Source organism: Astyanax mexicanus, chromosome 2, assembly GCF_023375975.1.
Source record: "Astyanax mexicanus isolate ESR-SI-001 chromosome 2, AstMex3_surface, whole genome shotgun sequence".
Classification (NCBI taxonomy): domain Eukaryota; kingdom Metazoa; phylum Chordata; class Actinopteri; order Characiformes; family Acestrorhamphidae; genus Astyanax; species Astyanax mexicanus.
The window spans coordinates 54785464-54801944 of NC_064409.1; the positions used below are offsets into that span (position 1 = coordinate 54785464).

The window sequence follows — 16481 nt, forward strand, 5'->3', positions numbered from 1 at the left end:
TTAGCAAATCAGTGTGTATTGCATTGTTTAGAGTTTTACATATATAAAGACAAGATACATTGAGAAGCAAAATTGTAGACAGTCCTGAAGACCTCTGCTGAAGCTACTTGGTTAATGTAGTGATGGGTTTCGTGACCAGCAAGTCGCTGTGGGCTGCTGGAGTTGAATCGCCATCATGAACGTACTCAGCCATCGCGCGTATCTGGGAGAAGTACTTCCGGGCCTGAGCGTGTTTAAGCCTGATGTTACGGATAAACGCCTCCCCATATGCCTGCAAAGTAGTGATGTGATGGTATCAGAGAGAGCCTATAAACCAGAGTTCGTTCTGTTTTTAATACACAAAAAGATTGCATTGGGCCAGCATGCGTGTTGAAGAGATTAACAACTAGAATACGAGAGCAATATCTTCCATGTGCAATGCTCTTATCTCTGGGAGGGAGAATCCCTGACAGACTGAAATAAAATGAACTGTAAAATGACTTTATTTCAGGTTCGGGGAGTTAACTGATGAACTGATAAACACAGTATAGCCAAGCATTCACAGAGGCATGATGAGATTTACTGGCTTTTTTCAATGAGTGTTCTGAGTGTGTCCAATCAAAATCACTCAGCTCAAATCAGCAGCAAAATAACCTCAGGTGCTGATATTGGTGCCAAACTCATGGTGAATTACATTAAGACTGATTTTCTTTTTGGATTCCCGAGATGGTCCTCTGATCTGCACTGCCTTTGCTTATTGCCAGATGTTTTGAATGTTGAAATATGAATGCATTTAATATTTGGCAATCGTAAGTAAAAAACCTAAAAAAAAATAATAATACTAAGTAAATTCTAGCCATATTGCAGTGTTTCCTTTAACTTTAGATTTTTTTCCAGCAACGACAGCACAGCTAAGGAAAATGTATGGTGCTTTGTTGATGTGTATATGTGTATTAGATACTTTATTGATCCCAGAGGGAAATTCTGGACATCCAGTAGCAGCAGGTATACATAGTACAGAGACGTTACAATAGAGGGTTAATATATAACGATACAGATAAAAAAATACAATAAAATAAAAAGTAGTAGTGCAATTAAACACAGTAAAACAACAATGAACAACTGATGACTGATGACAGTGCAAGAATGCTGGTATATAATAATTTAGCAATGAGTTGGGATATATTGTAGTTTTGTAATTCCTTTTTTTTTTTAAATCACAATACTGTTAAATAAGGCTGTTCAATTTATTCAGTGGTGATGTAAGTGGCATGGTAGATGGTAAGTGGCATTAGTAGCCAAAAAATAAATAAATAAATAAATAAATCTGTGCATCCCCAGTTTGAATGGGCAGATTATGGAGGTAAGTATGTTACAAAATTGGAGAACTTGTACGGCCTGGTCTGAAAACTTAGAAATATATAATATCTGAACAATATTACATTCATACTTTTTTTTTTTAAATTGGCAAACACTTAACATGGCAGCACAGCTTTTATTATTCTATTAATAGTTCTTTCATTATGAATACATGCATACATTTCAGATTGCAAGTTTTAAATTAAAAAATATGAGTAGGATTCTTAGTTTAAGTTCTCAGATCAAGTTCCACAATTTTAAGGTTTTGCAACAAGAATTACCTACATAGACAGATATTTTCTCTTTTTTTGATGGATAAGCAAAAAATAGCTTGATGTGCCATATTACTAATAGAAGGATAACTTAAAGAGTAAGAATTGGCACTGAGAGTTTGTCTGTTAAGACCTTAGTAACGAAATAAACACTTAAGGAGATAATTGGTCATTTTAGAAGAAATCGTTTATATATATAAAAAAGATTACTAATACTATTAGGCACTCTTTAGTGGTCTGGTTCACTGTCAAAGACATTGAGCAATAATTTTTGCTGTTCATGTACCATGGTGACTTCAACACTGCCATCTGCTGGGCGCTTGCTACAAATGTACCTGAATCAGTTAAAAAGTACTGTATATAAGCTTATATAGAGAAAGAGTATAGATGCTTCTATACTCTAAATGAGTACAGGATACTTCAGGATGGTAATTAAGTCTTCAAAGATATTCATTACAGATACTTATGATGCTGAATCCCTAAATACCAGTCTCTGATTTTCTACTGTTGGAATTACATGAGCTTTTTCTTTCATTCTTTAACCAATTTGTATTACTATTCGGCAAACACATGCAAAGCAATGCAATTTAGCTGAGATCTTCTCAAGTTGTACCAGTGATGATAAAGAAAAATCCAGGAATAGGTTTCCGGGGACTTTTTGAGGTTAAGTAAGCCCACATACAGTCAGACACTCCCATTGAAATCCATCAGTTCAGCTTAAATATGTTTTCTACTCAGCCCACTTACTTGCCTTTCTGTCTGACCCCTATTCATTCTCATATGTAAGCTGGGTAAATGTAAGTGATGATCTATATGTAACTGAATGAATGTTTTGTGACCTACATTTCTTACTGACTCATAGACTCATAGCCTTTTGAAGCAAGGATTCCCTGCAGACAGGACTAAACATGATCTCACATTGAAAGCAATCCGTATTCAATCAGCATTCAGTCAGAAATTATAAATTGATAAAATGTTTTATTTCTTGGCTATTTCCAGATCCAAATACAGTTTTTTTTTCATTTTCTGAGCTAGATAACACTTTCACCTCATGGACAGTGGGGGCTTTGAGCTGAGCAGGATGGAGAAAACATAACAGACTTAACAAACAGATGCCTGTGGCACCTGTATTAAGATGAGAACAGGCTAATCAAACAAGTTGAGACCAGTCATCATTTTAGGTCAGGTCGTCCTCGAGGATGTACACTACTCACTCGTGATGGGTGGAACAGCGAGTGATGAGGTCCCGTAGTTAACGAATTGAGACTTGTCTAGGTCAGACAAAAGTTTAGACTGACTTTAGGGAGTTTAGGGAGGCTGAAATATGCTGGCTAAGAGCTTAAAAGCACCTAGATCAGTATGGGCCCTGCTAACTCTGAGGTGTTAGCAGTAGGTGTGGATAGCTTTCTGACCAAAGTCAAAGCAGGATGGTCAGTCTGGAACTCTAAAGCCTCGCTGTTTTTCTCGTAAACTTTAATTCATTTTCCTTGTTTTTTTCATTATCCAATGCATTCCAAAAAACCCTGTTTTGGACGGAAGATTCTTTGACTAAACTTTCAAAGCTATTTTTGGACTGGAACAAATGTTTTGCTTATGTTGTATCACACCAGTAACATTGTGTTTGTGCTTTCTACTCGCCTACCAAAGTAACACTTACTAATTATACAAGATATACAAGAATTATACAAGAACCAAGTAAAATACTAAATAAATGTGTTATTTTGCACTATTAAGCACTGCAATATAGATTGTTTATATACACGGTACCTTCTCCATATTTTCAACTTTGTAGTGTGTAGCAGCCTCGTCTTTGGTTAGCAGGATGCAGTTCCAGGGGCTCCACTCCCAGTGCCTGTCCCAGCGCACCAGAACCAGATCATGCAGGTCATTCCAGGCACACAGAGCAGACTGAGCCCCCCACACCACATCCACCAGATACTGCAGATCCTGCTCCTAATGAAGACATGCAGACAAGCCCAAGTATGACAAAAGCCTCTGATTATCCCTCAGAACAAATAAATATAAAATCACTAACTAAAATAATGACATGAATGTAGAACTGGGCAATATGGTAGGCATTTTATAATAAGGCATGTTCTCAATACACAATTATTATCGCAGTGTTTGATACACAGACAGAATGCATCAACAGTGACAGATAACCAATTATTTTCAAAGTAAGGAAATTCACAAAATGGAACAAATATACAGCTCTGGAAAAAATAGGAGACCACTTAAAAATTGAGTTTCTTTGATTTTAGCTAATTGAAAACCTCTGGAATATAATCAAGAGCAAGATGGATGATCACAAACCATCAAACCAAGCTGAACTGCTTGAATTTTTGCACCAGGAGTGCAAAAGTTATCCAAAAGCAGTGTGTAAGACTGGTGGAGGAGAACATGCCAAGATGCCTTAAAACTGTGATTAAAAAACAGGGTTATTCCACCAAATATTTATTTCTAAAACTCTTTAAATATTAACTTGTTTTCTTTGCATTATTTGAGGTCTGAAAGCTATTTTTATTTGTAATTTGGGTGAAATGTCTGTAGTTCATAGAATAAAACAACAATGTTAATTTTACCCAAACATATACCTATAAATAGCAAAATCGGAGAAACTGATTCAGAAACTTAAGTAGCCTCTTAATTTTTTTCCAGAGCTGCTCACTAACTAAAATTATGATATGAATTTAGAGCTGGGCAACTCAATTTTCTCAATACATAATATTTATCTCAGTGTTTGACAAACAGACAAAATGCATCAACACTGACAGATTCTAAAAAACATTTTTTTGCTGATAATTAGCCATTTTAACAGGACTAATATCAGTCTAATGAAATGTACAGTTTAGTCAGTGACTTTTAAGTACTTGTAATATTCCCAATAAGTATACTATAAAAAAAATACTATCATAGTGTCCATCTCTATATGCATTACTCCTCTTCTGAGGACGACATACACACTACAGATGTTTTTTTGCTGAAAGACCACTTAAGCAAATAAGTCTTTTTTAAGTCTCTGTTTTTGTTCTCTGTATATACACAGATACACACACATGTATCAGCTACCTGCAGGAGGTAAGTGATCTTGGTGTCTGGGCTGGATTCGGCCTCTGTTTCACGTAGGCGTTTGAGGATGGTTTTGTAATGAGAGGAATCCTTCTGGCATCGAGCCTCATTGTCCAGCTCTGAGCACTGCAGGCAAAGCCCCACCACCCGCGCGCTTGCCGTCAGAGCGAAGTCAGTGGAGAGCAGGTAACTACTGCAGCCACGACAGAAGTAGATGTTCTTCTTCAGCTGTGCTGGATCCTGTGGCACCTGTGGCAGGAGAACAGGACAATAAACGATTATAACTGATAAATCTGTACGCGATAATCAAACTAACTGAATAAAAGATTTCTCTTCTTGAGTCTCTTATGACCTATGTTGTGAAAATGATACATATGAGATTTACAAATATCTGAAGAAAGAGCACATGTCACCACCTGCTTGTTTCTTAATTGACTATTTCTTTGATCAGCTCCTTTTACCATATAGGTGCATAAAATGAACAATGATCGTAAAAACAAGGAGGTGGCTTTAATGTTATGGCTGGTATATAACATTAGGCTTAACAATGAGGTACTTTAATAAAAAAATCAAGCAACCAACTTCTAATTACAGAAAAAGATACAAAACTAGGGATTAAATGAATGTTTAGAATATGCTACTTTGATACAACACAGAGCAAGAGCAAGTTTGCTCTATGGAAAAAATAGATTATCCCACTGAATTTAATTAAGGCTAACAGTGACAATATATACAGTATGTAAACACTTTGGGATTCCTTGGATTTCTGCATAAATTGGTCCAGAAAGGTGTTCTGATCTTCATTTTCAAGTCACGACAACAGACAAACAGACGGCTTAAACTAAACTGTGCTGTATTAGTATAAGCAGACTCTGTTTGTCTATTGTTGCGATTTAGATGAAGAACGGAATGCATTTTATGACCAGTTTATGCAGAAATCCGAGTAATCCCAAAGGGTTCACATGCTTTTTCAAATACTGTATATTGTATCTATACTGTCTATATTGTATTTTAGAAGTTAGAATGAGTTTGCAAGGTGAAAAAAGCATTAGCCAGAAGAACATACCTGCAAAAATCTGGACACCTGGGGGTTGAAAGTGGGGGTTTTGATGTACTGAAGAAAGAGGGTGGCTATTCTCTTCCTCAGCCCCTCCAGATTACTCTCCTTCACTCCTCTCAGCAGCAGGTCAGCCTCCCTGTCAATCAACTCCACTATCTGCTTGGTTAGCTTACAGTCATGCTCCTGTTCACACACACACACACACACACACACACACACAGAGCATAAAAAGGAATCTGGTGAAGCAGAGCAGCGATGCCCAGGCATGATTCTGGAGATTTACCACTGTGAAAAGTTCAGCACACAACACACAGTTCAGTTTGGAATTTCAATTCAGATGCTCCTGACAGATGTGTTTGATTATGTTTGGAATCAAACTGCCAAAGTTTATGTAAACTGAACATGAAAGGATACCTCAGAGGAGACTTGGGAATGCCTATACCTATAGAAGTTGTGAGGTGTTGACTTGTAAATGAAATTATCAGAGTTTGAGGGAGGTCTGATAGACAGATGCCAGATGGATTATATATTTAATTTCTGAAATTGTGTGAGCATTTAACATTCCTGGAATGTTGTTCCCTGTACATGTTGTTTTAAGGCATTAATAATCATGACTTGCAGCATCTGGACAGAATTGTCCATGTGAACTGACCAATGACCATATTATAACCAGTGACAAAGGTCTGGTAGATCTCCAAGTCAAAAATTGTGCATTTTTTAAAATAAAGCATTCAACAGCATAACTGTAACTAGCATAAATCAAGTGTCAGCCTAAAGGTAGGCACGAGTAAAGAAACGCTACCTTGACAGTGTGTTTGAGAGTGAGGAGGACGTCAAGCCGCTCCTCCTGGCTTAAGTAATTCAGGTTGATGCTGTTGTAAAGATCTCGAAGCTCTTTAGCCCTGATGCTTTCTGGAGTGTCCATTTGGGTCATCGTTCCATCAAACGCTCGCCATGTCTTAGGGGCTGCACACTGCACCAGAGCAAAAGTGAGAGTTTTTAATAAAAGAAATTTATTTATTTTTTATTCGTTTAAATGTGCTTCTTTATTTGTGCATTTCACTTGTAAGATTTAGATTTACAATAAGCATAGCAAGGTTGTTTCTAATGTCAAATCAGCATGGATTTCATTTAGATTTTCAATTCAGAAAATTAGTGTTTTAAGAATACAAGACCACAAATTTAGATTTAGCTGTTTGCCACAATAGAGTAAAATTTTTGTAAATAATGATGTGTCACACAATGTCAGTAACCAGATAGGAAGGTCTGTTTGCATTTACTTAACATTTCAATTTTGAAATACAAGATGCATACTTGTGCGATCATAATCACTAAAAGAAAGTATGAAAAATTGAGCCCAACATATCGTCACTGTCCAAGAAAAACAAGTATCTTCAAAACATCAATGTTACAGGAGAGAGACAAAACCTTTTTAACTTTTAATGGGAGTCTATGTAAAAACATTTTATTTTAGCTCATTTTGGAGAAATTCTGTTGGTCCATACATCAAGAAAAACTACCAGTATAAGGGACATCTTTTTGTTGAAATAATGTTGTAATCTAAAAATCGACAAAATCGGAGATGCTCATTTTTCTTTGGACAGCGACAATATAATGTCCCAATCTGAGATATCGTAAATCATTTGAGGGCATCAGACAGGTGCTGATATGTATGAGTATGAGGGAGAATCCCATAAATTGCAGGAGAAGTGGGATGCCCATTTAATACAGTCATACACGGTACAACTAGCAGTGAAAAGCTTTATGCTCTGTTCGTTCATATGAAAAAAAATCAAGACCATTACTGCGATGACTGAAGTTGACCTGCACATTTCTTGCACATTTCTTCTGTACAGTATATAATAAAGCTGTCTTCCAGTGGGAAGCAGACCTTGTTGAGAAAGACTTGTACTGCTTTCTCCTGATTTCTCTCTCCTGCAGTGATTCGGTGGGATCCAATAGAAGCGATGAGCTGTGTCTCCTCCTTCAGGAGAACACACAGTGCTGCCTTCCGCTCAGCTCCACTCAGAGTGGCATTGATGCGCTCCACCTCGTCCTGCCTCCACTCTAACACACACAGAGACACGCTGAGTACAAACACACACTCACAGTGATGCACAGAAATGCTCACACTGCAGTGTCATTACATATTAAATACAGACAAAAAAACTCAACACTAGGGCTGGGAATGACAATCACATTAAAAATGTACTGATTATTTATTTATTTTTTTTTTATTTAAGTCATACACTAAAAACAGAACTGTAGCTAGACCGACAGACCAAGAGATAGCTAGATAGACACTCTAATTTAAACACATGCTTACTTTCAAGTGCGCTGTAGAGCAAAGCAAAGTCCTCCTTTTTCCGTGGGTTCATTCTCCTGCAGTACTCATCCCTAATCTGCTCCTCTTTCTCCTCTATCTTCCTCCTCTCCTCTCTCTCCATCCTGACCAGCTGCAGCTCCTTATCTAGCCTCAGCTGAGCAGTCAAGCGCTGGGCCCGCCAGCGCCGAGTGTACGTCTGTATCGTTATTACCTAAAAACACGTAAACAAACACAGTCAGAATCATGACTGACTGATACACGCAGACAGACAGAGAGACAGAGACACACAGACAGAGAGACAGAGACACAGACAGAAACACACAGACAGAAAGAGACACACAGAAAGACAGACAGACAGAGAGAGACACAGCCAGATGGACAGAGACACACAGACAGATAGACAGACAGACAGAGACACAAACAGACAGAAACACACATACAGACAGACAGACAGACACAGACAAAACACAGACAAATGGACAGAGACACACAAACAGATAGACAGACAGACAGACAGACAGAGACACAGACAGACAGAGACACACATGCAGACAAACAGACAGACAGACACGGACAGACAAACATACCAATGGACAGAGACACACACACAGACAGACACACATACACGCAGACAGACAGAGACACACAGACAAATAGACAGACAGAGACACACAGACAGAAAGACAGACAGACAGAGACACAGACAGACAGATGGAGACACATGCAGACAGACAGACACACACAGACAGACAGACCCACAGACAGAGACACATGTAGACAGACAGACAGACAGAGACAGACAGACAGAGACAGACAGACAGACAGACAGATGCAAGACAGACACACACAGACAGACATAGTCGCATGCTCAGGCAGTCGCAAGGACAGACAGATACACACGGAAAGACAGACACAGACAGACAGACAGACAGACAGACACAGACAGACAGAATCGCATGCACAGTCGCAGGCACAGACAGACGTACACACGGACAGACAAACAGACGGACAAACAGACAGACAGACAGACCCATAGAGACAAAGACACACAGACACAGACAGACAGACATATACACATACAGCTTTCAGCCTCGTGCTGTGGAGTTGGTCTGCAGTGATGTAGGTACCAGGAGTTAGAAGCTTGTCCTTCATGTTGGACACGTACAGACCAATCTTAGTCATCTGAGTGGACGTGTTTATGGTGCATTGTTGAGCCTGGCTCTTCAGCACCACTGTCTGGAGATGGGAGATCACAGATTAATGCAGTAATTAGATAAAAGCTGTGCACCTGCATGGACTATATAAAAGCTCTGACGTCTGTATGCACCGAAATCGTGGGGACACTTGATGAGGTTGCTAACGAGTCAAAAATTAACAAATTAAACTGACATCATAAGAATGGCAACCTCGTGAATACCCCCAAACAAACCAGCAAGAAGTGTTTTGGCTGTAGTAGAGCTTGTTGATGAGTAGCCTGTGTTATGTAACAGTGTTAAAGTTTAGAAGCTGATGTTTGAAGTGTTAGCCTGCTCATATCAAGGATCCACAAGCACCTCATTCATTTCACCAATTTTACAGTTACAGAGTGTTTTTCTTGAAAAAATAAGTCTGTTAAATAAGTTACGTAACCACATTACCTCTAGTCTTTATATTATTATTTACTTTTTTTTATAATAAGCGTAGGGGTCAAGTCACTATAAACTTATTTACTTTAGACTTAGTATTAGTTACTGTAAATTAGTATTAGTTACTGTAAATTACTCAGTATCTACTATGAAACTACTATTATGAAACAAAAATACATTTATGTACCAGTAGTTATAAGTTATATAACTACTATATATAACTAAGCTATAAGCAGGTCCCATATACTAAGCTACCCTTAACTAATCTACAGGTTAAGAGGTTTAGTTACTTTACAGTATTAAAGAAAAGGTAACACTTTACTTGAATGGTCCATTTTATGGCCTTGTTGATGCTTAACTGACATTCAACTAACATTCTATTAACTGCAACTTAACCATATGATGAGTGTAAAGATTCAAAATAGAACATAACCCTACACCTAACCCTAACCTTAACCCTTAATCAACCATAAAATCTAACCCAACACCTAACCCTAAGCTTAACCCTTGATCAACCCTAAAATTTAACCCTACGCCTAACCCTAACCTTAACCCTAATCAACCCTAAACTTTAACCCTACACCTAACCCTAACCTAAACTTTAAATCCAACTTTACACCTAACCCTAAACCGTAATCAACCCTAACCTTAACCCTTAATCAACCCTAAAATTTAACCCTACACCTAACCCCAACCTTAACCCTTAATCAACCCTAAAATCTAACCCTACGCCTAACCCTAACCTTTACCTTTAAATCAACCCTAAAATCTAACCCTAACCTTAACCAACCCTAAAATCTAACCCTACACTTAACTCTAACCCTAACCCTAACCTAAACTTTAAATCTAACCCTAAACCCAGTGCTAAAATGTAAAGATTGGAGTTTGGGTTAGAGTTAGGGTTACATTCAATAGAGAATCATTTACTTTCACCTTTCAGTTCAACTGAATTTAATAGACACGTCAGGTGAGAATCATCAAATGGACCATCAAAGTGAAGTGTTACCAAAGAAAACAATGTTTTTATTAATGTTTATTATACAGTGTATGTAAGCTATCTGTACCTGTGTATCCTTGCTAAACATCTCCACACCCCTATCGGGCCTCCTCTTGGCTACAGTCTGCACTGCAGCATGGTGATAATCAGTTTTACTGATCTTGTGACGATATCCTCCCAGGAAAGGCTTCTTTTGAGTAGCTCTCTCTATCTCCACAACCACATCCTGAAAAGTGTTCACGTCTAAAGAGAACAGAGGGAGACACAAAGTGACAAAAAAAAAAAAAAAAAAGTTTGATTGGACATCAGCAATAAAGCACATGTGCATGAATGCTGGGAGGATAAAATCTTCGACTGACCTGTCTGCACTCTGACAGTAATGACATCAGGCATGCTGCACTCCTGCTGTGGTTTAACTGGCTTGATGGGGTAATTTTCAGGATCTAATGAGCTCATTTCCAACTGGACTGTGCCGTGGGGCTGCACTCCCAGGCTCATCAGCGTCTGCTGGTTCTCTATAGCCACGCCTGAGAACCAAAACAGCAAAAACAAATTAGAATTTGACTGAACATCAATTTCAAATAATAAATAAAAAAAACCCAGTCTGTTTATATTCTATCGCTATTGCTACTATCACTATCCTGGTAGCAAGGGGATGCTGCCCCACTAGTCAGGAAAAGATATTTACTTAAAAAAAAAAAAAAAAAACCGACAACAAATCCCAATATAAAAACTGTTGCTCCTCTCTTACAGAAGCATGCAAAAGTTTGCACATCCAGATCAAAGTGTCTCTTACTGTAAATAGTTCAGTGAGTAGAAGATGAACTGATTTACAGGAGGCATTCAGGTGGCAGTCCGTACTGTTTCTAAACTGAAAGCAGAAGCATTTCTAAATGTAGAAGGGAAAAGAATAGTGTGTATAATGATACCAGTGTGCTGGAATGACCACCCCTGTTAAGCCTAATATATTCATTCTAAAAACTGGAGTGTCTGGTCGCTTTTCATTGGAGTTTTTCTGGCCACATTATGCGTCTTTACATACTTGCATCACATGTACAGCCTGTAAAACAGAAGTCAGCTCAGTTTTACTGAACATGAGCGGCTGGTAGAGCAATGGAGACTTCAGAATGGGGAACTCGGACCTCAGTAGCTCATTTACTTACACTGACAAAACTGACCACTGTATATAATAACTCTCTTACATCCTCTGAAGACATTTCCATCAGCAGTTTCTGACTGTGCACTCTCTCTCTCTGACTGAACATAACTTTGAATCAGATTCATCTGCTCTAAAAGGAGACTGCATCACACCCACCCAGTTTAAAATTATTCAACCACAGGTTCGGTGCAATTACCCTTCTCACCAGAGAGGGCCCTAAATCCCACAAATCCCAAATCTTATGGACATCAGCTTTAAAGATTAATTATTTATTTTAACATTTAAAGCAAGAATAAAATATTACTAAGCACTGAAATTTGCATCACCTGGCATAGAAAAACTATTTAGAAACTCCACTTCACTGCAAAAGGTGCTGAACTGTTTTACTGTGCAGCAATACCAGCAAAAATAGGATTTTTTTTGTATCCTCACCACAAGGGTTCATATACTTTTTAGGAGAAAATTTAAACAAACCTAGTGCAGTCTGTAAAACAACTTTTTAGCTACAGTGTGAAACATGGAAATGTGCTTTGCATCATTTTCTCACTAAAAATAAGCTAAAGCTACACCAAATATTCAAACAGACTATCCAGTATTTAAAAAACAGGCTTTCTCAGCATTAAAAATGAGCTCCATAACATCAAACATTAAAAATACTGCTTAAAAAAATTGGAGGATCAAGATAGGAGAAATTGATCTACCCATCCCTATTACTCATGCTGTGCAAAGAAATATACCAATATACTTTTTATATATATTTTTTATATATTTTTTTATATATTTTATACTTATATCTTGTTCATTTCAACATGGATGGAACTATTAAATACACAAAGCTAGACAATACATTGCTTTTATTGCTTTAAAGGGAAAATGGTGCAATTTAACTTACCGTTCAATTTGATCTGGATAATATCCGATGGTACTCTCAGTTCACTTGCAAAATGATTCTTTAGATCCTGAGCTGTGAGGCCTATGGTAAAAGCCATGGTCATCATGTGCCCCTCTGGCATAATTAATATTTTCACTGTAAAAACAGAATGTGGTTTAATACAGAATTTCTGCCTTTAGTTGTTCCACCTCCACTCTGCTGTTGAGAGGAGACACAGAGAAGTCTGCCAACATGTTTATATAATTGGATCAAGCACAGATAGATAATGTGAGCCCAATTTACTGGTAACTGGCAGTGCAGTTGTACGCATAATGTACTGGAGCATGTACACTCAAACACAAAGAATTCAAAAGTTGTCAATAATTAATGTAATTAAGTAAGGTGAATTTATTGTATTTAGGTGAAATAATTTAAGAATAAGCTTGTGGAGAATCCAGCAGCCTTTCCACTCCATTTATTTGGATTAGCAATGTTTAAAACAGATCAATACCAACAACAGTAACTTCAACACACTCTCAAACAGAAGCAACTGTACCATTCAGCTCAGTTATAAGGAAGCTTCCCGCCTTTAGGAGTGGGACATACCATTCCTGAAGTTGTGGCAGGGGGTATTTTAGTGTAACCTAACGTTTCTACAATGTGTCTGATAGAAATATTTATTAATTTATGCTTCAGTGTTTATCCTATGTTTCAGTGTTTATACTAGTTGGGCTTATAGCCTTCAATTTCATTTGTATGTGAGGCGATGTAGTTCATTTTAGCTTCTTTAGTTGGATTGGCCTGGAGGGAGGGCCTAAGGGTTTATAAAGAGGAAGTAGTGGAGCCCGAAGTGTGGGAATCACTGTTGGAGAAGCTATGAAGCTATGAAGCTATGAAGCTATGAAGCTATGAAGCTATGAAGCTATGAAGCTATGAAGCTATGAAGCTATGAAGCTATGAAGCTATGAAGCTATGAAGCTATGAAGCTATCCATACAAGTGGTTAAAACAAAAAGGTTTGTTTCTTGAGGCTTTGTGTGCACAAGCCACCTTGTTTTCATCTATTTGTGATGAGCTCTTGGCTGTTTTGTGACTGTGTCAGCATAAGGATAATTACTGCCAAGAACAAAAATAAAACACTTCAGTTTGATTTTGTGTGATTTATTCATTTATCTAATCTGTTTGATCTGATGTGTGGGTAATTGAAATAGAGGTCTGTTAATGTAAAAAAAATGTTCAAATTAAATCAAACAGCAAATGAGATGTTCATGTTGAAATTGTTGGGTTGTTTTTCAAAGATGGGTCACTAATAAATACTGAAGTAATTAAGGCAAATTAGTTGGTGAATTAAGGCAAGTAGTTCTTCATCCACCTGAATCATAGGCTGTGACCGAAATTGTTTCCTACTACCTCATTAGTGTTGCACTACATAGGAAGAGACTATGTATTTCACGGTGGAAAGTAGCGGTGAAACACTCCCTCATCAGTAACATGCACCGCTCTGGTCACTTAAACACGAACACCTGAAGGTCTGAACTTAAAGTTACTGAAGTTTACAGACATAATCCTCACATTAATAATGAACTACTCGCTGTCTGCTCCTTTTTGTTTGGCTGTCTGTTGCTTAGTAGCAAAACTCAAAATGTGTTTTGGGACACATTTCAGCTTTCATAGTAAGCAGTGATGTTTACTATAAATCATGAAGCATTATGGGAGTGTACAGTGTTCTCAAAATTCTACTATGTTTTTGTTAAATCCATTTAACAGGCCTTGGACTGTAGAGGCCACAAGTGTAGGTGAAAAACATTTTTTTCTGTAGTAAAATAAGTTATTTCAAGGCTAGCCTATTATCAGTCCCATTGCCACGTATTAGGAAAAAAAATTAAGGAGGAAGAGCTTTCTTTTATAAAGCTGGAACAACCTCCCTATTAATATACGGGCCTCAGACACACACTTAGTCTTTAAATATAGACTAAAAACTTTCTTCTTACTCAAGCTTTTGGATATTTTTTATCATAATGGTTCCCTGTAGCCTGCAGCCATACTATTACTGTCTTTTACTTTCTCTGATTACAGGGATTTAATCATTATTGTTCTTGTCCTTATTTTTCTTACAGGTCACACATCGGTGTCCATCTGTGGTTCCTGTCGCTGTGCTCTTGTAACAGGCTTCTTCAGCAGAGTTTTACACAACCATTCTAATCCCTTTTTTCCTCCATCTCTTCTCTCTCTCTATCTCTTTCACATGTACTGAGCTGCCCAGTCTGCATGCCTGGAGGTGTCCATCCATGGTTCCAGCTTTCCAGCATTAGACCTCTTACTCTAACAAAACCATTCTAATCCCCTTTTTCTTTATTTTCTTTATATCTATCACTTTCACATGTATCAACATCCCCAGTTTCTGATGTTGCCCAGCCTGGCTCTCCACTGATCGCTGTGATGCATTTCTCCAGCGTTAACGTTAACCTGTTTCTACATTAGCTACAGTTCTCCATTATCCATTATGTGCCCATTACCTATTTACACTAAAATAAACTCAGAACCTTTTTTCTACTTTAGCTATAACTTCTCTTAAACATTACCACTGAATATGTGCCCATTACCTACTCTCACTCATAACCCAAAACCTCTTTCTACTTTAGCTATAGTTCCTTATTATCAATTATGTGCCCATCACCTACTCGCACTCATATCTTACAACTTGTTTCTATATTTCTCTGTACTCCTATTTTTGTTATGTTATTTATTTGTGCTGTCCAGGTTGATCAGAAGGGGGTGGGTTCCTCTGACAGAGTCTTGGTTCCTCCTAGGGTTTATTCTTCTTATTATAGGGAGTTTGTCCTGGCCACTGTTGACACTGTCATAGTGGTGCTTTTACTCATAAGAGGCTTGGACTTGTTTCTCTGTAAAGCTGCTTTTGAAAACATTTGTAGTAAAAAGTGCTACATGAATAAAATTAGACTGAATTAAATTAATTGATAGTTTGAAACAAATTATTTTGTTAACTAATGACTTAGGTACTTAAGAAGTTAATATTGGTGCAGCCCAGGCCTGGTCTGGAGCTGAATTTACAGAAGGGTTATTAACTCACCTGTTGCTGTTGAGTTTCCAACATCATCAGACTCCTGGATTATTACTTCACTCTCCTGCGGGATCAGTGCGTCCTGACTGGGGTCTGGAGGTGCTGGATCCAGCTGGATCTCCTGATCTGAGGTCAGTGATGGGGTTAAAGTCCTGATCACCACTTTCATCTCAGGCTGTTGATCAGGCTGTTCCTCAGCGGGTTCCTCCGGTTCAGCCTGGGTCTGTGAGGAGCTCTGGACCTGTGAGGAGCTCTGGGGCGGAACCGCTGTGTATAAGTTCCCCGCCTCTGTGCTGTGGTCTGGTTCTGAGGCTGTGTCGCGCTCCTCCATCTCTCTGACAGACCCACACTCACAATATAACCCGGATAAAACAGCTTGCTGTCTAAATACACATCTAAACAGGAAAGTGATCGCTAGAGGAACAGTTTCAGAAGACCAGGCTGAGGTGCGCGCAGTGTTTGGGCGCTGCTGTGGTAACTGCGCCGTCACGTGACCCCGCGTGGAGGTGAACCGCTCTCAGCTCAGTCTGCGCAGCTTTGAGGCTTTTTCATAATATACATATACCAGTGAAATATATCATTTAAACCTTCGCAGACAAATATAATAGTGCCATTCCACCGAAAGGGTGCAATTTGCTTGTTGTAACTCCAAATTAAACTTATTTTTTCAACTCTAAATCTTA

General features: G+C 38.2%; 1 protein-coding gene across 2 annotated transcripts; it reads right to left on the reverse strand.

Moving 5' to 3' along the window:
* Positions 1-16275, reverse strand: iqub (IQ motif and ubiquitin domain containing). Of its 2 annotated transcripts, XM_022672249.2 has the most exons (12): positions 15808-16275; positions 12739-12873; positions 11047-11214; positions 10755-10930; positions 9146-9301; positions 8066-8276; positions 7631-7806; positions 6542-6712; positions 5746-5922; positions 4680-4928; positions 3378-3563; positions 1-271 (listed from the first exon to the last, which is right to left on the reverse strand). In XM_022672249.2, exons 1-12 carry the CDS (start codon positions 16127-16129, stop codon positions 104-106), a joined length of 2295 nt encoding a protein of 764 aa, XP_022527970.2. In that variant the 5' UTR covers positions 16130-16275; the 3' UTR covers positions 1-103. The 2 variants fall into 2 exon arrangements, with proteins under 2 accessions (XP_022527970.2, XP_049330548.1); XM_049474591.1 differs by lacking the exon at positions 6542-6712.
* Positions 16276-16481: the final 206 nt, after the last annotated feature.

What these genes read in the sequence shown, in the direction of transcription:
- iqub (XM_022672249.2), bottom strand. Translation starts at nt 16,129, where the DNA reads ATGGAGGAGCGCGACACAGCCTCAGAACCAGACCACAGCACAGAGGCG. An exon ending in TATCCAGATCAAATTGAACG is followed by an intron (nt 11,215 to 12,738) that starts GTAAGTTAAATT and finishes TTTGGTTCTCAG; the next exon opens with GCGTGGCTATAGAGAACCAG. An exon ending in CTCTCAAACACACTGTCAAG is followed by an intron (nt 5,923 to 6,541) that starts GTAGCGTTTCTT and finishes GTGTGTGAACAG; the next exon opens with GAGCATGACTGTAAGCTAAC.